This window comes from Nematostella vectensis, chromosome 6 (assembly GCF_932526225.1).
Source record: "Nematostella vectensis chromosome 6, jaNemVect1.1, whole genome shotgun sequence".
In the NCBI taxonomy this organism is placed as follows: Eukaryota; Metazoa; Cnidaria; class Anthozoa; order Actiniaria; family Edwardsiidae; genus Nematostella; species Nematostella vectensis.
In genome coordinates, this window is record NC_064039.1 from 6,274,635 (window position 1) to 6,299,433 (window position 24,799).

Genomic DNA, 24,799 nt, shown 5'->3' on the forward strand with positions numbered 1-24,799 from the left:
TGGGTCTATTATAAGCCGCTGGCTTAGAATTCGTAGGCTCGCATTTCGTTCCACATGTTCAAAATGGCGGGAGAAAACGATGAAGCTCTGATCGCACAACTGTTCGAAATTAACGCCTTCAAGTTTGGCAAATTTACGCTTAAAAGCGGCATAGACTCCCCAGTGTATATCGACCTTCGTGTCATCGTCTCGTACCCTGATGTCCTTCAGAGCGTTAGTAAGCTGATGTGGAATGTTGTCTCGGATGCCGGTTTAAAGTTCGACGTGATTTGCGGTGTCCCTTACACCGCACTGCCTATCGCTTCATGCATGTCCGTCAATAATAATGCGCCCATGGTGATGAGACGAAAGGAGGCCAAAAGCTATGGAACGAAGAAGCTCATCGAAGGGCATTTTGAAGAAGGGTCAACTTGTCTAGTGATTGAGGATATCGTTACTAGTGGGTCTAGCGTACTGGAGACTGTTGAGTCGCTGACTTCTGTAAAGTTACAAGTCACTGACACTGTGGTTTTACTTGATCGTTGCCAGGGAGGGAAGGATAAGCTGGATTGTGCAGGAATTAGGCTACACTCTTTGTTTACCTTGCCTAGAGTGTTAAAAGTCCTACATGCACAAGGCAAAGTCGATGATGCAGTTGTGGAGAGTGTTAGGGAATTTCTTGAGGCTAACCAGTTTAAAGCTACGTCAGATGTAACTCCAGTGCCACCGAAAGGGAGAGATCTTAGTTTTCTTAAGCGACTTGAGATGAGTAGCAATCCTGTAGCCAAGAAAGTGTTTAAGATAATGCATTCCAAGGAAACAAATCTGGCAGTGTCTGTTGATCTCACTAAAAGTGGCAACATTCTAAACCTTGTCAATCAAGTTGGCCCTCATGTTTGCATAGTCAAGACGCATGTAGACATCATTGAAGATTTCACTCCTGGTTTTGTGGCTTCATTGCAAAATCTAGCTACCAAGCACAACTTTTTGATATTTGAGGACAGAAAGTTTGCAGACATTGGTAACACAGTGAAACATCAGTACAGCAAAGGTATATACCACATTTCTGACTGGGCTCATATCACCAATGCCCACCCTGTTCCTGGAGAAGGAGTCATAACTGGACTTAAAGAAATAGGGGCACCCAAAGGGAACGGGTGTCTGATTATAGCAGAGATGAGTGCAAAGGGAAATTTTGCTAATGGCGAATACACAAAAGCAGCGATTGAGATGGCAAAAAATCACCAAGATTTTGTATTTGGGTTCATCAGTATTGGAAGTATCGTAGATGACCCTGGCTTCGTCCACATGACACCTGGGGTCAAGCTTATCAAGGGGGGTGATGCTTTAGGTCAGCAGTACTTGACACCAGAGGAGGTTGTCGGCAAGAAGGGGAGTGATGTCATAATTGTGGGGCGTGGGATATATGAAGCTGAAAATCCTGCTTCTGCTGCCATTGAGTATAAAGAAGCTGCCTACAAGGCCTACCTACAGAGAATTACCAAGTAAGGACCTGTGCCTACATAGAGTATAGAAAAAATAAAAACTCTAGCATGATATGCTATTATATCCATCCATAAAAGAAATACATTTTTGCATTTTAGAATTGCAATGTGAGTAGCTAAGAACATACACTGCCAGGTGACAGTTGATAACTTGAATTTTTTATTCCTGTGTCAGCACTGGCTTAGGGAACCATGTTTCCATGTGCTGTTCAAGATGCAAATGAACATGAAACAATCAACTTGGCTTAATTGCCTGTATTTGCATTTGGAAAGGGAGATGAAGGAACAGGGCCTGCTGTAAACCTTAGTCAAGTTGTGTAGATACTTTCAGTAATGTGAAACAAAAAACAAACAAAAATGGTACAAAATAGACGTTAAGAAATATAAGTATATTGTTTTGTTGCTTTCTTGCATTCTCGCCCATTTTTATTATTATTTATTATTATTATTTGCTGGTCATAAAGTTTGTCATATTTTGTAAGCACATGCTTGGGAAGAGGTGTGATTTTTTGTCTCACAGCTCAAAGTAATGATTCACATACAGTATGAAGGAAAGCACTAAGCTGCAATGGAATGTAAAAGTTATTCTTGGTTTTCTATTGGTAAATAGCTTGAAATCCTAAAGAATACAGTAGCAATAGGCATTTAGTTTAGACATTTGATTTCAGTAAATATTTAGAATAAAATATATGTGAGGAATGTTTGTTCTCTCTTACCCCTATCAGCTGAAAAATACAGTAAATAATTGTTTAGATGTTTCCCAGTAAAATAAATTTGCTTTCATCTAAGTTTTTCCCTATGTTTGAATGTACTGTAAGCATTTCACAAATACTATAACAAAAATATAATTGAAATCATAGGGATATGTTTGTTGATAAAGTCCTATTGTTGTTGCTTTTATTTTTAAAAGTGATGCTACAAAGAAAAAACTTATTGGCAGTGCAATTGGCTTCCTAGAATATCTAAGGTAATAGTATATGTCTTTTTCTGGGAATATTATTCATCTACAAATGGATAAATTTTGTAGCTCCAGTGTCTTTTGAACTGCAAATGTTTGCATTTATTATGTCACTGGTTTGTGGCTTTTGTATAATATAGTCACTGTTGAGTGCTGAGAAGGTTTTAGATTAAAAACAAGAAGAGAAGAAGAACTAGATAAAAAATTGTGGCTGTACTTTATTCGACAACTGTAAAATGTGTTATTTTAGTCCATAATATGTTCATAAACATTTATATTTTTTACAGCCATATACAGCAATCAATAGATTCTAGGGATTAGAGCAGACTATATGAAGTTAAGGCTAGATGGCACTTTCCATAGCACTTTGTAATTTGTAATCTGTTTGAATGGGTCCACCATTCAATAATGATATTCTCATCATCATCTCCTCCTCATACAAGAATAATATTGTATATTGATAATATAGGAATTTTATTGTCTTTTTTTTCTTTTTCTAATGTCTAAATATTTCTTCATGTTGTCATATTGTCACTCTTCCATCCCTTTCTTATTCTTCTGCTGAGCTTTTTTGTCTGCTTCATGTGATCTGATAAAAATGAACAAAAACAGCATTAAATGTATACACATTTACAAGCCATCTTGAACCAAAGTATCTACCTAGGAGGGGGGGGGGGTTAGAAAATAATAACCTTTGTACTGTACTGTGTGTATCAAGTAAAATATGTAGAGACAAACCCATTTTTAACTGTTTTGTGTTGGGGAGGATGGAGGGTTTTAGATAAAAAAGTACAGTACAAAGCTTTTTTTTATTGAAGAACCACAAAAACATCAACTTGCATAATTTCTGAATCTGCCAGCACCTCCCCACAATAAGCTCCCAGCAATGGCACTGTTTCAGTATTGTTTTTGGAGGTACTGTACTGCGAATGAATGAATTTAGAAAACTGTCCTTCTAGCAGCTGAAATGTTGAATTACAAAGTGCAGGTACAATGTGGTCAAGTCAAAGGCACAGGAAGGCAACACATAGCTGATATACATGTTTGACTATACTTAGATTGAAATCGTTGTTTCTTGTTTGGAAGGAGAACCCAGAGAACAAGGAGAAAAGCTATTGAAGCAAAGGCCTGGGAGAACCAAAAAAACTCAACTTACAAAATTGGAACCCAAGCTATTACTGCTATTACTGCTTCCACTACCTTAGCATGATCTCTGTGCAGTGTGCAATTTTGTCCCAGTCATAGTTAGTCACTTTGCTCAGCTCGTTTGTCCAAGATGGGATCAAGTTGAGGCAGATGCGTGATGCTGCTATACAAGACGATGTTATCAAGGATGGGGAAAATGAAAGGAATGTATGATCTGTAAATAGAAAAAAAAACCTTTTAGAACAAAGCAAGTAATTTGGTATACATTAAAACTCAGTTGGCTAAGGAGAAACAATATTCAGTAGGAGTTAGTGTGGACTGCAAGAATTTTATAGGAGGGGTAATGCAAGCATTGAATCTCTTATTTTGAAGTGGAAGAGGGTGTTGTACCCTTGGCCCATCCTTGGTAGATCCACCTAAAACAATATCTAAGAAATCATGTATTTCCAGCTTTTTAATGGATTTTAAAGAAATTTCCTGTATTCAATAAAAAAAATAAAATTTCTTTATAATAGATGTTAGAGGGTATAATAAGCCATTTTGAAGGTTGGTGTATTTTAAATAAAACCTCTCTAATAATAGTTGTAGAAAATTATTACAGTAAAGTTTGGAGTTTTGGCTGATGAAATGAACCCACCTTGAAAGGATATTTCCAAAAAGTAGTAGACATATTTCCGTAGGTAGGTGCTTGTCTTTTTATAGTCTATTGTCATCTCAGACTCTTTGTAATCTATGGTTGCCTTAGCCAAGTAATATTCCAGAAATTGCACGGGGGTTGGTAGGTCTATATTCCAATTAAAGAATTCTAATAGGAGCAATTCCATTTGATGGTATTCAGCATGCTGGTAAGTGTTATTTACAAATTTGTTGAGAGTCGAGATGTCTGGTATCTGGTTCTCGTTTTCATCAAACTTTGCTGTGAAGAAAAGAAAATATAAATTATATAGAATCGTCTTTTTTTTGTTAGTATTTGACGCAATAAAACCTTGACGTTATTGATGTATCCCTAAGCATTTGAGAGAATCGGATTCCATGGAAGTTTTTTTGTCTGCATCAGCAGCAAGATAACTTATTGAATAATTTTACATTGGTAACTTCTTGAATAATTTTACATTGGTTTGGTTCTGTTTGATCCTGCTCGCTAAGCTATTGAAGAATGCGCAAAAGTTCAATTCTACATAAATCTTTAATGATGTTTAAATAGTTAAAACAAAGAATTCATGTAGATGGATCTTTTTGTTATTCAATAAGTCAACAAATCTCTCGCGAGCGAAGTACTTTTTTAACTTATTTCACAACAAATCTCACCTGCAAGCAACAAGGCAGTCAACGCCAAGAGGTGAAGCTGCGACTCTTGAATTATGAACTTATCCATAAAGAAATCCATATAGTAAATAGCCAGGTGAACTACACCATGAGATGAACCAAGTTTTTCTCCTATCACAGCCAACCAATCAACCAAATAACGACGAATCTTAAGCTGAGGCGAAGCCGCCATAAAATTCGGAATGCGAGCTTCTTTCTCTCTCAAAACCTCGTGGATATCTGAAGCTAGTGAAGATGACGAACATTCTTCTACCATTATAGACGCCTAGTATCATCCAAAGGGTAAGTTTAGCCGTATAGTATTCAAACCAATCCGGCAAACAAATCTAGAGAGACAGAAAACTAGCTCACCACGCGGGAGCCAAATATTCTGTTGCGTCTTCGCGTTGCCGACTTTTTTTTCATTTCGCATTTCGCGGGAAATTTGTAGGCGTCCAAATAAGGGCTTTACTGCCTTATATGGTAAAGTTAGCTACTTAGCTTTCCTACCGAATTTGTATCAATTTTTTATTTGAAAATAGCCATTCTAGGCATACTATTCCACAAAAAATAGGTAAGTTGGTAAGTATCACAAATACCTTTTCGTTTGAGAAATTGCGATTCTTATGTTTTTGCGACCCTGTGTTTTCCCATAACACCCCGCGGGCCTCAAGGCTTCTTGTTTTGCTTGGCTTGCAGGAAGTTTGGGAAGTTTTCAGTTCTTCGTCGTTCTTATTCGCCATTTTTACAAACATGAGTAATGTTGTGCGAATACAGCCGTTGCAGTACGTCCACGTACAGGATCTGGTATGCAAACGGCCTCAACACCAAAAGATTCTTTCCTTCACTGTAGTTATTTTATCATAGTCCTTCAGCCGTATTAATTTTCCGGTTTGCTTTCGATAAAAAAAAGCTTCTTATTTCTTATACTTAATTATATTGTAAACAAAGTACACCACCCCCATTACAAAAGCGTTCTTTAGCGATAATTGCAAGTCATTTTGTATTTAAATTTAAAGCTGGTCTATCCAGAGACACACAAAACTGCATTTTTTTGTATTGCATTTAAGCTCATTTTCTTCTCTCATCAAATAAACGATAATATGTTCTTATTGCAAACAAATATTAACCACTGCTTTGTATCTTGGTAGATTTTTAAGTGAGAAAATATTTAACTTAAAAAAAATAATTCTTGACACTTTTGTATTCTTAACTGTAGAATACCAACATCACCGTGCTGGAGGTTGGCCCAAAATGCATGATACTACAGGATAATTATGTATTGGTGAAAGGTCCTTTGCCGTTCATCGTGGTACCCCCTGGGCATTACTGCGTTATTGAAAACCCTGCCACGTGAGTATCTGCATGCACTGTCCCCAAATCTGGACACTCCCCCACCCATAGGCCCAAGTTTATGGACCTAGAAATGGACCACAGTCTATAAAACCAGACAAGGACTTCCCAGTCTGAGTGGGGATAAATACTAGATATAATAGTTTCACATTTTGGGAATGTATGGATACCACTTGAATGTTGAGGTAATTTTGGTCACATATGGAGCCATAAAGATGTCCATGTTGTCCATTGGTTTAGGGAAATTTAATTAACCAAGATTTCATTTTGATAGTAAAAAAACTAAAAAAATATGCACCAGAGAATGCTGCTACATATAAGGCCCTTGCTCATTTTGGAAAAAAATATCCAAATTTGTTTCAAATGGTCAGAAATGTACTAAAATAAACACATTATAAAAAAAATTGATTTATCTAAGAAAAGAAGACCTTATTGTGCATGCTTTTGATTTTAGTGATACCCATGAACCAGGCAAGCTGAGCAATCTACGCCATGGTTATAGAGAAATGAGGTTCCATAAGGTAAGATATTAAATTGTGTTGATTTTTGCTCAAAGAATTATTCATAAATTTTGAAAATTGGGATTTTTCATTAAAGGAGCCCTTTCCACTTTATCCTGGAGAGATTCTTGTTGGAGTGACTGATGAAAAAGGTTAGTTGTTCTTCTGTCAGTTTTTGACAAATATTGTGTAATGGAAATTGTCATGAAGTATAGGAAGGCAGCTAGGCAGAATTAGGTGAGGAAGGTGTACAGTCCTATGTACCATATGGAAAAAGGATAGTATTTGTGGATCATTCAATAACAAATTACCCACTTTTTGTGGAAAACACACAAACTATAAGCACCCCCCCCCCCATGTACACACCTAATCAGGGACTTGTATGGTACACAGCAGCAATGTTAGTGTGGACTATGCTTGTTTTTGTTTTGCAAATGTTAGAATATATCTTTGAATGTATGATAGCAATCATGGATAAAAAAGCATCAAAAATGAAAAAAAGTAAAACAGGTGTAGCAAGGATTGATCTTAACTGTTCTATTTCTGCAATTAAAACATCCCTGTTTTCTATTTCTCAAGACTATTATAAAGCCATCAAGAAAGTTCCTGTCATAGCACCAGACCAAGGACTAAGGCTATGTGCCACTGTGGATCACATAGATGGGGAGGTGCAGCGAGTAGCAGGAGAAATGTGGCAACTTGAAGGCCCACTCACCTACCATCCAACTCCATATGCAGTGAGTATCCCTTACCTACCATCAAACCTATATGATGCAGTGAGTATCCCTTACTTACCATCCAACTCCATGATGCAGTGAGTATCTCTTACCTATCAGCCAACTCCATGATGCAGTGAGTATCTCTTACCTATCATCCAACTCCATATGCAGTGAGTATCCCTTACCTATCAGCCAACTCCATATGCAGTGAGTATCCCTTACCTACCATCCAACTCCATATGCAGTGAGTATCCCTTACCTATCAGCCAACTCCATGATGCAGTGAATATCCCTTACCTATCAGCCAACTCCATATGCAGTGAGTATCCCTTACCTATCAGCCAACTTCATATACAGTGAGTATCCCTTACCTATCAGCCAACTCCATATGGAGTGAGTACCCCTTACCTACCATCCAACTCCATGATGCAGTGAGTATCCCTTACCTACCATCAAACCTATATGATGCAGTGAGTATCCCTTACCTATCAGCCAACTCCATATGGAGTGAGTATCCCTTACCTACCATCCAACTCTATATGCAGTGAGTATCCCTTACCTACCATCAAACCTATATGATGCAGTGAGTATCCCTTACCTATCAGCCAACTCCATATGGAGTGAGTATCCCTTACCTATCAGCCAACTCCATATGCAGTGAGTATCCCTTACCTATCAGCCAACTCCATGATGCAGTGAGTATCCCTTACCTATCATCCAACTCCATATGCAGTGAGTATCCCTTACCTAACAGCCAACTCCATATGGAGTGAGTATCCCTTACCTACCATCCAACTCCATGATGCAGTGAGTATCCCTTACCTATCAGCCAACTCCATGATGCAGTGAGTATCCCTTACCTATCAGCCAACCTCATATGCAGTGAGTAGCCCTTACCTATCAGCCAACTCCATATGCAGTGAGTATCCCTCACTTACCACCCAATTCCATATGCACAAAAGGAAAAGGTTAGGCTGTTTAGGGGTTGTTTTGTATTTAAAAGGTATTCAGGTATTTTGTTTCTTCTACTTTGTTGACAGGAAGTGACATCAACCATCAAAGCCAGCATTATCCACCCTGGGGAGGCAATAAGGCTCAAAGCAAAGCAAGATCTAATAGACAAACATGGAAAGTAAGAAGTCTAAAATAAGATATAATTAATAATAGCAATGACCTATCACAAATAAGTCATATTCGACCTCACTGCTTGGCATACACTAGCAGGGGTGGGTCCGGGGATTTTTGAAGGGAAAGAGGGTGGATAGGTGTGAAGGCAACCTCCGCAGCACCCCCTTGATCCACTACTACCTAGCTACAAGCACACAATTCTTTATTCACAGATACTTAAAAATAATATTATTTTAATTGGGGCATACTGTTTTCAGAGCCACACCTTTGCACATAACATGTTTATTAATCTGGTTATCAATCAGGTTATACACCTATAGCAATTAAGGTGATCTATAAAAAATGGAAAATGATCAATGCCAAACACCACTGGTCAATGAAAACAAGTCTTGTATCTGTTTATAACATTTAGTGGGGCTAAATCATAGCAATAGCAGGCCACATAAGATTGGGGGAGGGGGGCACAATACAACAACATTAAGAAAATATTTGGGGGGGGGACGCCCCTATTGGTAATTTCCTTATAATTTTTGAAAATATTGGTGGGGGTCACATGCCCCCAGTGCCCCACCCCCTGCTATGGCAATGTAATGAATGAATGAATTTTTAATACAAGAAAACATTATTATTTGCCAAACTTTGTTCCATCCATTCTCTTATAGTCAAACTTTATTGAAATAGGGGAATATGATGTTGGGGAAATAAAACTTGTTACCACCTCGCCTTTAAAATGAACTCTGCTTCTGGGTGTTGTCTTAGGAAACGAGTTACTGGTGAGGAGTGGCTGGTGCGGGAGCCAGGTGCTTATTTGCCAGGAATCTTTGAACAGGTGTGAATCAGTGGAAAAAAAACTAGTGTGTTCATAGTAAAGTTGATTTCTCTTCGTGCAACTATGTAGTGAAAGGACCACTGGGCCCCAATTGGTCTTTTGTGAGCTCTTGTGAGCATTTGCTGTAAAAGCACCCTAAAATATTGTGAACAATTGGACATTGCTGGAAATTAAAATATTTGCTTTGGAATCGTAAACAATCTGTAGTAAAAAAGTCAAGCATGTGGACATTGGAAAAGAAATGCATACAAGCATCCAAACTTTTAAAATTTATGGGACCATTAAGGCCCTTTTGGATAAGAAACTTACTTCTTGCCTTCCGCTGACCATATATTTGCAGGTCAAAGGTGTCCAGGGAGCCTACACACTTACTCTCGAAAATGCCTTGCATATGATGGCCAAGGAAACATGTACTGATGGCCTCGGGAAGAAAAGGTGATTGCATATTATTACTCAACTTTTGCTTAAGAGTCGCATGTACTTATCTAGGAAAGTGTTCTCAAATTGCGATAAAAAGAGGCATTGATTGTAAAAGCGATGCCTGATTTAGAGGGTCATGGAACAATAGCAGATGTTCATAGGCCTTTAGTATGAGTTAGATCCACGACACCGGAAAGAGGATGATGGTTTGTGCATGTCTGATTGCACACACATCCATTTCTTGCAGATATCACATTGTTTTTAGGACAGCATTTCATGCTTTCCCTTGCCCCAACAGGATCTGGCACTGGCAAAAATAAGTTTGGATACAGAATGAAGCATACAGAAGCCAGTGCTACCGGAATCGTAGACCTAAATCACCCTTTTGTTTCTATGGAAGGGGGATCTTTCTCTCATTACTGTACAACTGCAGCAAACCTTTAATTGTATACCCTTGAATACCATGTATCTTAGATATCAATTATAGAAACTATTAACTTTCTAGTTTTGTTCAGCATTTGGCCTATTCAATGAAGATAGTTTTGTTCAGCATTTGACCTATTCAATGAAGACTAGTGATGAAAAACACTTGGTCAAAGCCATCTCTTTGGTTTTGCTTTTAATGTACAAGCTGATGTAACATCTCCTCTGGTCTTGCCCTCTAGAAATGCTGGTGATGAGTGGCTTGTCACCATAGATGATACTGAATCTTATATCCCAGAGGTTTCCGAGGTGAGATCATGGCCCCAATGTTTTAGATTTCCACTTTTCTCATGCTATGATAAGGTTCTTCTAATCACACTGACTGAGAAATAAGCGCAAAAAACTTTCCCGTCAAGAATATACATTTAAGTAGCTTGTGATTGGAAATAATTGATGAGATTCTGTAGGCTGCTTACATTTGAGTTGCCAATTAAACAAAATTCAGCCTATATACATAGAGCTTGTGTTCTTGTGGGCTAGTTTTGGGGTCCAAAAATATGGGGCTGTGTGAAAATGTGCTTTTTGATGGTAGTAGTGATCTTAATCACATTCTTTCTTTGTAGCACTTAGTTAAGCAAGTCAGCAAGACAATCCTGAAGAAAAGCCAGTTTTGTGTGGTCTTAGATCCAGTCAACAGCAAAGGGAAAAATCAGCTGGGCAAAAAAGAGCTGCGTAAGGGGGTCATTTCCTTCTTCTTGCATCCAGGTAAACACCGGTGTATAGATTACATATCTTTGCTCAAAAGTGTGATAGATGATTTTGTTTCTTAAGGATAATTGCATGCTCATAGACTACACGCCATGCCTCACCTCAAACGTCCAGTTCAACTTTGCAATATAAAATTATGTGATTTTTTGGGTGGCAAACACGCCGAAACAGAAATGGCCGTGTCCCTCGCACCAGAGAGCGACGAAAAGATAAAATCTGTCAATGAAAATGATTTTTTAGGGATGAGTACGTCGTTTTTTATTGTAATTATATGTCACCAAAAGACGGAGCATGCGCGAGTCCAAAAAGTCACTTGATCTTCTAGTGCATGTCGCCCTCTCTACCTTGACAAGGCTTTTCATTTTAATTTGTCTTTTGTGTTTTACACAGTAAGGTTTAGATTTCAAAGGGAATGGATTATTACTCAATACAAAGGCAGTAGGCAATTACTTGGACATTGGCTTGGCTTAGGGCTCGTCTCACTATATCTGATACATGATTTTCTATATTACATCAGGCGAGTCTCTCGAAGCGGGGGTACAGACCGCCCACATCCTTGAAGCCGATGAGTCGCTTGTCCTGTCAGCTGTCAACAAGTTTAAGGACAATTCTTATCCTAAAGGTAAAAGCATGTTTTTTTTTTTTGTCGTCAATCATAATTCCAACTGATATAAACATATGCGTGCATTGCTCATGGATTCCAATTATTATTCCTGCCCATTCCCATTTGCTTTCTCAAAATTCCAATTGACAACGTGTGTCTTCAAGCATTTGCGCGTCTTTACCAGGAGATTTCTCTTAATTTCCTCATGATTTCTAATGACGCGTGCTTGCTTATCATCACGGTGCATCGCTTATTGTTTTCTTTTTCTTTGATGGTTTCCTATTGATGACATGCGTTCGTTGATAATCAGCGTGTACTTAACCATCGTTGCTTATTCTTTTCTTATAATTTCAATTGATGACGCACGTTCCTTTATCATTAGCGCATATTGCTCATTGTTTTCTCATAATTCCAATTCGTGATTTGCGTTCTTTTTAGCATTAGCGCGTATTGCTCGTTGGTTTCTCATAATTCCAATTGATAAAGCGCGTTCTTTTATCATCAGCGCGTATTGCTTATTGTTTTCTCATAATTCCTATTGCTAACGCGCGTTCTTTAAGCATTTTCGCGTATTACTCATTGTTTTCTTAAAATTCCTATTCATGACGCGCGTTCTTTTAGCATCAGCGCGTATTGCTCATTGTTTTCTCATAATTCCAATTCGTGATGTACGTTCTTCTAAGCATTAGCGCGTATTGCTCAATGTTTTCTCATAATTTCAATTGCTAACGCGCGTTCTTTTATCATCAGCGCGTATTGCTTATTGTTTTCTCATAATTCTTATTGATAAAGCGCGTTCTTTTATCATTAGCGCGTATTGCTCATTGTTTTCTCATAATTCCTATTGATGAGGAGGTTATCATATAAAAGAAATAAATGAATGCTATGCTATGCTCTGGCTTACGGATAACACGGAATAGTTAAACCTCATCAATAAAGCGAATACAGTAGATGCCTTCTCTTGTATCGTGCGAGTATTAGTGACCACAATAATGAGCATATAATCAAATGAAATGGGTATTTGAGATCCAAGGTGCCTCTTGACGGTGATAAACCCATCTCGAGCATATTTTATTTGATCCCTCAGAACCGGTTACCCGTCTTCCTGGTGATCGATGGATGATTCTCGGCCCCATGGATTACGTACCTCCAATCGAGGTCAAGATTATCGCCAGGAGGTATCGTATAATATTCTATTTATACAGGTGAATGTATTGCTGGCTTGTGTACAGTGTATTCTAGGCTAAAGGCTTACGTATCATTGTAAAACCGACGTCGCGAGCGACGCCTGTCACTTTTATAGGCATACTATATCGTCAGACTAACTAAAACAAGTGCTGACAATTTTGACTTTCAGGAAAAACAATTTTGCTTAAAGCCGCATTGTCACCAGTTTACTTCCGGTCGATTATGTAACAATCTCCGATGATTTTTAACGGAAAACGCGAACAATATTTCAAAATATTTAAGGCAGTGTGTCTATTGGAAGTTTCTTCGAGGATGTGATCGATAATTTAGAGCAGATGGCCTGTTGAATATCTCGGATTTTAATAGATCCTTTTGTCTTTTAACGGTTAAGGTTTCCGTCGGACCTCCGGAAGTAAACTGGTGACAATGCGGCTTTAACTAGAATGTTTCTACCTATACTTAACATAGCATTATTGTTGTATTTTAGGAAAGCGATTCCCTTGAATGAAAATGAAGGCGTATATGTGCGAGATACACAAAGTGGAGCTGTAAGTCATGGTCATACCAAAGCCATGCGCGAGTTTCCTGCGATTAATATTACAATAGGGGACTTGCGCTAAGAGATCACGTGACTGTTTGGGTGGCAAACGCTCAGGCTTTAAGCGGCAAAATAACAGCAACAAAAAGCAACTTATCAGCGCTCACGTGAAAAGCCAGAATTCTTTTCTGTCAGAAAGTTTCATTTAAAGATTTTATTTTTTCGTCGTTCTCTTGTGTGACGGGCGCAGTCATTTCTGGTTTTGTTTGTTTTATTATTTTGTTTTGAATCTGCCAACCAGAAAGGTCACGTGATCTCTTAGCGGCTATTTATTGTATTTGTAGGTACGCGCCGTTATGGGTCCTCAGTCATATCTCCTCAACACATTTGAGGAGCTCTGGGAGAAGGAACTCCCCGATGACATGGAAAAAATTCTCAGGTGGGATCATCTGTCACCGCTAATCTGAGTTGTGCATATTTTAAATTGTTTGGTTTTCCTTTAAGCACACAGTCCATTCTATTCTTGAGTGAGAGTACTTTCTTGAGTGAGAGTACTTTCAAATCAGACAACAGTTCCCGGTATAGACGTCCATATTGTCTACAATACTCAACCAAACATTGTGATGTTAAAATCCGTACATGTTATTGGTTCTTTTGTTGGTCGTTATAGTTAATGGCATGGCATTACTGTCGAATCCGTTGTATCGCGACACTGCTCTTCAAAACATCGATTTGTTGTTGTCTTTTGGGGTTTTCTGTTCCGCCTGTCAAATTATTCTAAGCCAATCAGATTCATGCCATCTCTCGCCTAGTGGAGTAAGTACGCAGCTGCTTTGTCTCCTATTATCTTTGTTTTACAAAGGAGTTCTTTTGTCTCTATTCTTCTCGTTCTTTGTGTCGAGGTGCGAATATTGTTCATTTGCCCAATCAAATTGCAGCTTGTAAGAGCTGCGTACTGACCCGCCTAGTGCAGTTGCCTGGCTTTCTGTTGCAAAACTGTCTTGTTTTTGTCCAGAGGATAGCCAGGGAAGTGCACAAAGCAAGACTCTGATTGGCTCAGAATGGTTTTACTGACGAAACAGAAAACCAAAACAAATCGTGTTTTGAAAAAGTGGGTCTCGATACAACGGATTCGACAGTAATCCATTTACATGCCCTTTAGCAAATATAATAAATACTTTTTAGAATTTTCTATTTTCATGGTTTAGAGATTTGTACCCCTATTTTGTTTGCAGACAAGGTGGGGGCTTTGGCTCTGAGGATATCCGCAAGTTGGCTTACTTTGAGTCATCAATCGATCCTGCCCTCGCCAAACATGGTGTAAGCTTGACATACCACACCCATGTCCGCTACATGTGGCTAAACACCACGCCCATCCAATCTCATGCCAATCCTACCACACCCATGTCTGCTACCTCTGGCTAAACACCACGCCCATCCAATATCATGCCAATCCTACCACACCCATGTCTGCTACCTATGGCTAAACACCACGCCCATCCAATCTGATGCCAACCCTACCACACCCATGTCCGCTACCTCTGGCTAAACACCACGCCCATCCAATCTCATGCCAATCCTACCACACCCATGTCTGCTACCTCTGGCTAAAGACCACGCCCATCCAATCTGATGCCAATCCTACCACACCCATGTCCGCTACATGTGGCTAAACACCACGCCCATCCAATCTGATGCCAACCCTACCACACCCATGTCCGCTACATGTGGCTAGACACCACGCCCATCCAATCTGATGCCAACCCTACCACACCCATGTCTGCTACCTATGGCTAAACACCACGCCCATCCAATCTCATGCCAACCCTACCACACCATTGTCCGCTACCTCTGGCTAAACACCACGCCCATCCAATCTCATGCCAACCCTACCACACCCATGCTCGTCCCCTTTGATTAAACACCAGGGACCAGTTCCTGAAAGGCCGATTAACTTAGCCCTAGATCAGCTGTAGATTAGCCTAATCCCGGGTTAAAATACGCTGATCGTGGGTTAGCTAACCTACGGATAACTCACACAAAGTTTGGGAGGCCTGTGTTACGCCAACTAAACCGTAGGTTAGTGAGTTAACCCACCTCGCGAGTAGGGTTAGATTTTACCTTCAAACTAACCCAGAGTTAGCGTCAATGCGGGGGTGAACATTTAATCGGGGTTAGGGCAAATTTATCCCTGGGTTAGCGCTAATCGGCTTTTCAGGAACCGGCCCCAGGAATACTAGAGCATTCCATCCAGGATTGTAATAAAACTTGTGTTTTATATCCATCGTGTCTGACAACCCATCACGCCTCTCTCATAATCCCGGATACAACAGGACCCATTCTTCAAGGTTATTTCATGCATTTTTCTCCCTTCCAGGGTCGTGATAAGACTCGTGTCGTAGTCTATAGGTGTCCTGGAAACACAGCTGTTCAGGTTAGCAAATTATTCATAGTTGTTTTGTTGTTGGCCTTAAGCCTCACTTAGCTCTTCTATTACAGGTATACGACTATCGCAGGAAATCAGCTCGATTCATATTTGGACCAGATTTGGTGAGTGACTTTACTCAAGTTATCTTCAAATACCCCCCCCCCCCCGCCCCTCCCCTCCCCCCCCCAATACAAGGATCACACCGCCTATTTCTTGTTGTTTTAGATGCGATTTATAAAAAAAAAAATATTCCTTCACGACTGAAGCCAAAACGTGTCTTCTGTTGATTACAGTATACGTTTTGACGATTAAAGCGACTCGATTCGTCCTGATGAGCTCCATATTCCTCCATATGTCCGTCTCGTAGTGTTTTTAAGAACGACTGTTACGACTGGTATGACTATATGTCGCATGACTTCACTTACATAAAGTGTGTCTTGCAGGCGGTGCTTGGACCCCACGAGAGTTTTAATGTGCTGAGCCTTAGCGGTTAGTGTTCAACCCATGTTGTCATGCTAAAGGGGTGCTTAAAGGTGGTCTATAAAAAGGTGGTCGTTTCATACTATCGCATTGACTGAATTTAATGTAAAGCTGCATCGTCGACAGTTTACCTCAGGTCGAGTACGTAACAATGTTAATGTCAAATAGCGCGGATTCTAATAGGTTCTATTGTCTTTTAACGCTTGAGCTTTCCGTCGGACCTTCAGAAGTAAACTGGTGACAATGCGTCTTTATAAAGCATCTGTTGTTGTTTTAGATAGCCGTCATGAGTTTGATGTCATTATATTATTTAGCCGCTATTTTATTATATTTCTTCGATCAATAATCCCCTGCCTAGGAAATTAAATAGAGGTCGAACATGGGCAACCACATGTGGCCCACAGTATTGAAAGAGGCGCGAGGCGCACAATGGATTATATAGATCACTTTTTCTTTCCCAGTAACCATTGCACACCACGAAAAAAAGCTCGTCCTCCCGAGAACACCTTGCGTTCCTCTTATCCTGCTCTTCCTCACAGTTTTAGCTACTAAGTATAAGTCTGATCAAATATACTAAGTATAAGTCTGATCAAATATACTAAGTATAAGCCTGATCAAATATACTAAGTATAAGTCTGATCAAATATACTAAGTACAAGTCTGATCAAATATACTAAGTACAAGTCTGATCAAATGTACTAAGTACAAGTTTGATCAAATGTACTAAGTACAAGTCTGATCAAATGTACTAAGTATTAGTCTGATCGAATGTACTAAGTAAAAGTCTGATCAAATGTCTTTTGGCAGCCGGTAAGCCTAAACGTCCAAACGCCCTAAAGACAATCTGCCTGATGCTAGGACCTGATTACATCACAGACTTGTTGGAGGTGAGCCCCCAGAAATTGTATCAGGAAAAAAATAAGCCCTTTTATAACAGTTAGGAGTATTTCACACCTCAGTAACTCACAGACACCAAAAGCAAGAAAGTGTTTGACTTCTATTATTTTACAGCGCGAAAACCAGAGGCATTCTAATGTGTTGACGGTCTCGCGAAATACGTTTTGTCTAAAGATGTTAATGCTATTTTATCATAACTATTAGAACGTTGTGGTTGGAAATAGGGGCCTCGGGGGTCTATTGACACTCGCATAGGGCCTTGATTCGGGATTTCTGAATACCTACACTCGTGTTGCACATTTTAGGTGGAGACCACGGACCATGCAAGACTTCTGATCAAGATAGCCATGAACAATTATTTCGACGTGAGTATCATAATGGTGTTCGTAAACTGCATGATATATATCCTGTATCTTTACTGATAAGGATTCGGTCGCATGTTAAAACGCGCTATGTATTGACATATAAACGGAGTAAGGGCCATTTTTTAAGAAGTACTGTAGTACGATAACTCAGGAAATTAATGAGAACATAGCTTCTATAATCTATGGATTTTCCTCCTTCACATAGGTATGTCTTTATTGCAGGTTGATCCGTCTGATCCAGAAGCAGTGAAGGACATGTTTTCAGTACCAGACTTTATTGGATTCGTCTGCAAGAATATTGGTAAGTGTTTAAAGTTTATGATTCCTTTCCTCCCATCAACATTAGCGTTGTAAAAAGAGAGAAGATAAGATAGGAAAGAAAGTGAAGCTGTTGGAAATAACTTAAATTCTAGCTCTTAGGTTTGGTTTCAAGGTTAGGTGAAAAGTTCGAAAATGCTTGTCAGTACTGTATCTTTACGTGGCGTGGTTTTTCAGCGAGTCGCATCCGCGCTAATGTCGCGCAGGTGACGTTTGACGAGTTCCATCGCTACTCAGCCAAGATCATCAGGAAGGCGGTGTTTGGAGTGGATGAGAAAGGAAATGTCAGGAACAGACTGCGATTTGACGATAATCGATTGGTGAGTACTCATGATTTGGGTGTTTCAGCCACAAAGACTGCAAATAGAACATCCCAATTGACATATTGATATCGACAGAAGCAACAGAAAGTTAAACGTTTTTTATTATTATAAAGTTTTGCTCCACCCTAATGTAAGTTGGGTAGTATATGCTCAATTACGAGGGCTTAAATGAAAAGCCGTCTACATTACGGTAACGTTGGAAATAATCTCCCTCTACTCCCGGCTGCCCTTCGTTCTCCATACGTTTCTCTTGTGGGTCTGAATAGGGATGGTGATTGCATTCTCTTAGTGCAGCTTAATGTTTGCAACGGCTTTCACAAGTGACCATCCGCACGTCAATAGCCCTCGGCAGCATTCCCGTTTTGACGCACGTCTGTGGCTGTTTTCTATGCAGGTGGTGACTAACATAGATATCCAGAGCATCGAGCCTGTTGACCTGAATATGCGCGACAGCCTCAGCAAGTCTGTGCAGATGGCCATTGAGATCTCCACAAAGTACGTCCATTACGTATAGACACCATACCACATTGAGATCTCCACAAGGTGCCTCCATTACCTATAAATTGCATACCACATCGTGATCTCAAAATAAATAGCATACTATCCATTACACTTCCATTTTTTTACCTCGTTCTCTAAAACGCTCCAGTGGTTTCGATTGTTTCAGGCAATGCCATGTATCAGTGTATTAGACAACCCCCCAGTAGTTCAACTCTCTTGTTTCGTCTAGATCTATTGAGATGGCTGCTGCACAGGAAGCCAAAAGAACGGAACAAGCTGCCCGAGGACAATTAGAACGACAAAAACTCACCAACGAAAAGGTAACTAAACTTATGAAACAAAAATACCACCAGGAGGGTTCTGCCCATCTATTAGAACCATTTTGTGTCGTTGACATAGATTTTTGCATACAATGAATGGACTATAATTGTTTGCAGGATGCTGAGGCTGCCCGTAAGAACCTTTATGAGCTCCAGGCAATAACAGCAGCTGTAGAGTCGTCAGGGCAGACGAAAGCTGAGTCCAAGGTAAGGTGTCCATCTTACTCATATTTCTTTACCCCTTTTCTGTGGTCCTTCTACTTACTTTTTCCCTCCCCCTTCTTCCTCATTCACATCCCCCTTATTTACATCTTCTTTCCCTCACCCAAGCTTCATCCTCTGGATCCCTCATCCTCTTTCCCTCCTTCCTCCTCCACATCTCCCATACTCTTCTCCCCCTCCTTCTTCTTACACGTCTCCCATACTTTTTTCCCTCCCCCCTTCTTCCTCCTCCACGTCTCCCATACTTTCCCTCCCCCTTCTTCCTCCTTCACGTCTCCCATAATTTTTCCCTACCCCTTCTTCCTCCTTCACGTCTCTCATAATCTTTCCCTCCCCCTTCTTCCTCCTCCACGTCTCCCATACTCTTTCCCTCCCCCTTCTTCCTCCTTCACGTCTCCCATAATCTTTCCCTCCCCCTTCTTCCTCCTTCACGTCTCCCATACTCTTTCCCTCCCCCCTTCTTCCTCCTCCACGTCTCCCATACTCTTTCCCTCCCCTTCTTCCTCCTTCACGTCTCCCATACTCTTTTCCTCCCCCTTCTTCCTCCTCCATGTCTCCCATACTCTTTCCCTCCCCCTTCTTCTTCCTTCACATCTCCCATAATCTTTCCCTCCCCCTTCTTCCCCCTCCACGTCTCCCATACTCTTTCCCTCCCCCTTCTTCCTCCTTCACGTCTCCCATACTCTTTCCCTCCCCCTTCTTCCTCCTCCACGTCTCCCATACTCTTTCCCTCCCCCCTTCTTCCTCCTCCATGTCTCCCATAATCTTTCCCTCCCCCTTCTTCCTCCTTCACGTCTCCCATACTCTTTCCCTCCCCCTTCTTCCTCCTTCACGTCTCCCATACTCTTTCCCTCCCCCTTCTTCCTCCTTCACGTCTCCCATACTCTTTCCCTCCCCCTTCTTCCCCCTCCACGTCTCCCATACTCTTTCCCTCCCCCTTCTTCCTCCTCCATGTCTCCCATAATCTTTCCCTCCCCATTCTTCCTCCTCCACGTCTCCCATACTCTTTCCCTCCCCATTCTTCCTCCTCCACGTCTCCCATCTTCTTTTCCTTTCTTCTTCCTTTCTCCTTCACGTCTTCCATACTCTTTTATTTATCTCCATCTCCATTATCATCTTAATTCTTTATGTATTTTTCTAGGCAAAGGCGGAAAAACTCTTGATCGAAGGTCAAAGTGCGATAGAATGTAAGTTTAATTCAGGCGCACCATCCGTTCACGGAGGATATGTTACTTGTTCGCGAATGAATGATCACAAATACGATATGTGGCCTAACTCAGTCAACGTTTCGATAACGAAAACCACACCTAAAAACACACTTGCAACCTTATTATTAATCTATTTCTCAGCAACACCTTCATTTAGAGTTGTTAAAGTACCTGCGTAATTAATGCGTCCTTGACTTTATCAGTGGCCAGGCTGAAGGCAGAAGCGGCGCAGATAGAACTACAAGCGGAGTTGGAATCAAGAAAGATAGTAAGTTTGGAGGGTAATCGTGCGAGAATCTTTTTCGCCAGGTGTTTTTTTCTCTTGTTATGAATGTAAACTTAACGGGATTTGATAAATGAAATGGTGCTAGCATTCCATTACATATCTTTTTCAATAACTAGACAAAGAGCTTTGTAATATGATATAAATGATAATGCTGTATATGCATTGAAAAAAGTAAAAGCATCACACAACAGGGCGTCGGATGTTTGTCGTTCTACAGAAACGCGAAGGGGAGCTCGACTTCCTTAAGAAGAAAAACGAACAGGAAATACAGCGTGCCAAAGAACTGGCGGCCGTGGAGGTGAGAGGTGTTTTGAGATGGTTGCTCTGTGTTGGTGTTGTGTGTTGTTGTAGGTGAGGTGTTGTGTGTCGTTTTAGGTAAGGTGTTGTGTGTTGTTGTAGGTGAGGTGTTGTGTTTTATTGTAGGTGAGGTGTTGTGTTTTGTTGTAGTTTAATTGTTGTGAGATGGTTGCTTTAGGGTTAGGTGTTGTGTGTTACTGTAGGTGAGGTGTTGTGTGTTGTTGTAGGTGAGGTGTTGTGTTGTGTTTTGTTGTAGGTGAGGTATTGTGAGATGGTTGCTGTAGGGTTAGGTGTTGCGTGTTGTTGTAGATGAGGTGTTGTGTTATGGATGATGTGGGTTTGTTGTTGTGAGTGATTGGTACTGTCTGTTGGAGTGTTGTCGGTTGAATGGTTGACGAAAAGCATTTTCCATCCCCAATTCAAGGTCGCCAAGTTCTCAGCCAAGGTGAAATCAATCAAGCCAAAAACAATCAGCAACATCGCTAAGTCAGGACCGCGCTCGAAGGTAAACAGCGATAAGCGTTAATCTTTTTCTTTGTCGTGTTTTTCCAATAAAACGAACCCAACCTCAAATAGATACAGCGCTGGCAATTTTCAACGCAATGGGAAGTAGTCTTGCGCCACTACCAAACAGCTCCAGCATTTTTGGCAAACACCAAGGGCCCTTGCAAGAACCTTTTTTGGCGTGAGGGAGGGGGACGGGGGCATGGACAGTCCTTGTTTTCATATGTGGGGGGCCAGTAGGGCTGCGATTGGGGTGAAATCCATGGATACTAAGCATTGTCGCCAAGGACTCCTTTGTCTAGGATTAACCGAGAAGGGCCGTGCTAGCAGTGTAAAATTGTGCTGGCAGTTAAATGTATAGTGACGCAACAGTGAAGACAAAGCCATAGCTACCAATACTACAACTACTATTGCATGAAGTTTTATTCGGCTTACTCTCAACTCTCTCTCTTTCCTTTCAGGCGGAGTTGCTCCAGTCACTTGGAATAGAACAAGCTCTCATTACGGATGGCAAGACACCACTGAACTTGTTCCAATCAGGTGGACAGATAAGTACAACAGTGTTACGCGGTGCGCCTTAAGAACAAAGTATACGGACGCTAAACAAACCCTAGAATAGCAAGCACATTATCAGTTAACGAAATCGCGAATGCCAAACAATCGAAAGACATTTAGCAGTTGTACATTATTTACTTCGATGACGTATGGAGAGGCCAAATCTCTCGAAATCAGAATTCAATTTTGCGCATGTGAACCTCCGTGCAAACGCTAAATTAGCCAGTGCTGCTGGCACAGCAATGTTAAATTAGCCAGTACTGCTGGCCTAGCAATGTTAAACTAGCCAGTACTGATGGCCTAGCAATGTTAAACTAGCCAGTACTGATGGCCTAGCAATGTTAAACTAGCCAGTACTGATGGCCTAGCAATGTTAAACTAGCCAGTACTGATGGCCAAGCAATGTAAGATTAGCCAGTACTGCTGGCCTAGCAATGTTAGATTTGCCAGTACTGCTGGCCTAGCAATGTTAAATTAGCCAGTACTGCTGGCCTAGCAATGTTAAATTAGCCAGTACTGCTGGCCCAGCAATGTTAAATTAGCCAGTACTGCTGGCCCAGCAATGTTAAATTAGCCAGTACTGCTGGCCTAGCAATGTTAGATTAGCCAGTACTGCTGGCCTAGCAATGTTAAATTAGCCAGTACTGCTGGTCCAGCAATGTTAGATTAGCCAGTACTGCTGGCCAAGCAATGTTAAATAAGCCAGTACTGCTGGCCTAGCAATGTTAAATTAGCCAGTACTGCTGGCCCAGCAATGTTAAATTAGCCAGAACTGCTGGCCCAGCAATGTTAGATTAGCCAGTACTGCTGGCCCAGCAATGTTAAACTATCCAGTACTGCTGGCCTAGCAATGTTAGATTAGCCAGTACTGCTGGCCCAGCAATGTTAGATTAGCCAGAACTGCTGGCCCAGCAATGTTAGATTAGCCAGTACTGCTGGCCTAGCAATGTTAAATTAGCCAGTACTGCTGGCCTAGCAATGTTAGATTAGCCAGTACTGCTGGCCTAGCAATGTTAAACTATCCAGTACTGCTGGTCCAGCAATGTTAGATTAGCCAGAACTGCTGGCACAGCAATGTTAAATTAGCCAGTACTGCTGGCCTAGCAATGTTAAATTAGCCAGTACTGCTGGCCTAGCAATGTTAAATTAGCCAGTACTGCTGGCCTAGCAATGTTAAATTTGCCAGTACTGATGGCCCAGCAATGTTAAACTAGCCAGTAATGCTGGCCTAGCAATGTTAAATTTGCCAGTACTGCTGGCCTAGCAATGTTAAATTAGCCAGAACTGCTGGCACAGCAATGTTAAATTAGCCAGTACTGCTGGCCTAGCAATGTTAAATTAGCCAGTACTGCTGGCCTAGCAATGTTAAATTAGCCAGTACTGCTGGCCCAGCAATGTTAGATTAGCCAGTACTGCTGGCCCAGCAATGTTAAATTTGCCAGTACTGCTGGCCTAGCAATGTTAAATTAGCCAGTACTGCTGGCCTAGCAATGTTAAATTAGCCAGTACTGTTGGCCTAGCAATGTTAAATTAGCCATTACTGCTGGCCTAGCAATGTTAAACTAGCCAGTACTGCTGGCCCAGCAATGTTAGATTAGCCAGTACTGCTGGCCTAGCAATGTTAGATTAGCCAGTACCGCTGGCACAGCAATGCTGGCCCTGTTTCTACGCCATTTTGAAAGGCAGCTGTGGAAAGGCAGCTGTGGAGTTATTGGTCTACATGCCTTGTATCTTGTGGACCGAGCGTAGCTAATTAAGCGAAACTGGTCGACGTTGACGCTGTTTGCACGAGTTTGAGCATATCGTATAGATGCACTTCAACAAGAAATTCATAGAAAGGTAGCTTCTAATCACCTCTACAAATCTGAATGAATTAGATAAATTAAGAAATTTTCTCTTCTGAGGCATGGTCCCCAAGAGGTGTATAAAATAATATCTGTCAATAAGCATTCAATGCTGTTATCATGCATTATCATCATTTTTCTAATAAGAAAAAGTAATAAAACCCGATAACTCAGGTAAAGATCTATATGGCGTTTTTTTATAAATACAAAAAGCCCAAATATTAGTCGTATTCGTGAACCAGAAAAACGCAATACACCAAAAACTGGTGTTCGACTCTGCCAAATTTTCTTCTTTAATAAGACTTCCTCAGCGCTGACGAAAATTTGGCAGAGTCGAATACCAGTTTTTGGTGTATTTCCGTTTTATATAGAATCACTTAATATCTTTAGATAATTTACCTGTGTCCCTCGTATAAGGACTCTCCACTATTTACATTATTAAAAAATTTCTTAACGAATTTTAATGCGCTAAAAAAGATGTCAGGAATTTTGTTTAACTTCTACAGGAAGAGCCGTTTCCGTTTGTTTTTCTGGATTCGCAGCATTAGAATGTTGCTTCGATGCGTCTCCCCAGACTGAAGCTCCATGGTCCATGAGTGGCTTTGTTAATGTGTTAGAAAATGTTTTCCGCACCATCGGTGACAGATATTTTTTTTACAGCGCTTTAGCAGTCCTAGCCGCTGTTGGCCTAGCAATCATTGATAAATGAAATATAATTAGGATTGATAAAATAACAATGGGTCGAGAATTTATCCGGGTTGCGCCTCTTGTAGTTGAAAGTGACAAAGAAAGACTCCTTCCTATGAATACCAACTGCTGTGGTCCTATCAGGGGTGTGCATCCGGTTTCAAAATTCTTATGGTTCACCAAATATATAAGCGCGAGTCC

The 24,799-nt window shown here is 40.7% G+C and overlaps 3 protein-coding genes across 6 annotated transcripts; 2 read left to right on the plus strand and 1 right to left on the minus strand.

The window, feature by feature from the left end:
- The first annotated feature begins 21 nt into the window (after positions 1–21).
- On the plus strand, positions 22–3,805 carry LOC5521453 (uridine 5'-monophosphate synthase). Of its 2 annotated transcripts, none has more exons than XM_048729057.1 (2): positions 22–1,484; positions 3,529–3,805. In XM_048729057.1, exons 1-2 carry the CDS (start codon positions 55–57, stop codon positions 3,650–3,652), a joined length of 1,554 nt encoding a protein of 517 aa, XP_048585014.1. In that variant the 5' UTR covers positions 22–54; the 3' UTR covers positions 3,653–3,805. The 2 variants fall into 2 exon arrangements, with proteins under 2 accessions (XP_048585014.1, XP_001641238.3); XM_001641188.3 differs by lacking the exon at positions 3,529–3,805 and adding an exon at positions 1,660–2,183.
- LOC5521580 (cyclin-J) lies at positions 2,637–5,313 on the minus strand. The gene is made up of 4 exons (XM_001641319.3): positions 4,897–5,313; positions 4,226–4,504; positions 3,643–3,802; positions 2,637–3,031 (listed from the first exon to the last, which is right to left on the minus strand). The coding sequence occupies exons 1-4, from the start codon at positions 5,168–5,170 to the stop codon at positions 2,974–2,976; spliced, it is 771 nt and encodes a 256-aa protein (XP_001641369.2). The 5' UTR covers positions 5,171–5,313; the 3' UTR covers positions 2,637–2,973.
- A 251-nt stretch (positions 5,314–5,564) lies between these two features.
- On the plus strand, positions 5,565–24,085 carry LOC5521454 (major vault protein). 3 transcript variants are annotated; one of them, XM_032366710.2, is made up of 30 exons: positions 5,565–5,700; positions 6,113–6,246; positions 6,701–6,767; positions 6,844–6,898; positions 7,326–7,483; positions 8,506–8,597; positions 9,353–9,422; positions 9,763–9,857; positions 10,508–10,574; positions 10,889–11,030; positions 11,551–11,655; positions 12,725–12,815; positions 13,313–13,373; positions 13,708–13,802; positions 14,599–14,683; positions 15,741–15,797; positions 15,863–15,913; positions 16,235–16,280; positions 17,079–17,158; positions 17,474–17,533; positions 17,756–17,834; positions 18,029–18,171; positions 18,569–18,669; positions 18,905–18,995; positions 19,113–19,202; positions 20,359–20,404; positions 20,629–20,693; positions 20,929–21,009; positions 21,433–21,513; positions 21,974–24,085. In XM_032366710.2, exons 1-30 carry the CDS (start codon positions 5,647–5,649, stop codon positions 22,091–22,093), a joined length of 2,562 nt encoding a protein of 853 aa, XP_032222601.2. In that variant the 5' UTR covers positions 5,565–5,646; the 3' UTR covers positions 22,094–24,085. The 3 variants fall into 3 exon arrangements, with proteins under 3 accessions (XP_032222601.2, XP_048584492.1, XP_048584493.1); XM_048728535.1 differs by lacking the exons at positions 5,565–5,700; positions 6,113–6,246; positions 6,701–6,767; positions 6,844–6,898; positions 7,326–7,483 and adding an exon at positions 7,687–7,709; XM_048728536.1 differs by lacking the exons at positions 5,565–5,700; positions 6,113–6,246; positions 6,701–6,767; positions 6,844–6,898; positions 7,326–7,483 and adding an exon at positions 8,185–8,197.
- The last annotated feature ends 714 nt before the right edge of the window (positions 24,086–24,799 follow it).

Bases quoted from the DNA above. Each gene is read 5' to 3' on its own strand.
- LOC5521454 (XM_032366710.2), top strand. From the start codon at position 5,647: ATGAGTAATGTTGTGCGAATACAGCCGTTGCAGTACGTCCACGTACAG. The intron at 6,768-6,843 runs GTAAGATATTAA...TTTTCATTAAAG, and splicing joins GAGAAATGAGGTTCCATAAG to GAGCCCTTTCCACTTTATCC. The intron at 15,798-15,862 runs GTTAGCAAATTA...CTTCTATTACAG, and splicing joins CTGGAAACACAGCTGTTCAG to GTATACGACTATCGCAGGAA.
- LOC5521580 (XM_001641319.3), bottom strand. From the start codon at position 5,170: ATGGTAGAAGAATGTTCGTCATCTTCACTAGCTTCAGATATCCACGAG. The intron at 4,505-4,896 runs GTGAGATTTGTT...TTTTCTTCACAG, and splicing joins GACTGCCTTGTTGCTTGCAG to CAAAGTTTGATGAAAACGAG. The intron at 3,803-4,225 runs GTGGGTTCATTT...TTCTATTTACAG, and splicing joins TTTGGAAATATCCTTTCAAG to ATCATACATTCCTTTCATTT.
- LOC5521453 (XM_048729057.1), top strand. From the start codon at position 55: ATGTTCAAAATGGCGGGAGAAAACGATGAAGCTCTGATCGCACAACTG. The intron at 1,485-3,528 runs GTAAGGACCTGT...CTTGTTTGGAAG, and splicing joins TACCTACAGAGAATTACCAA to GAGAACCCAGAGAACAAGGA.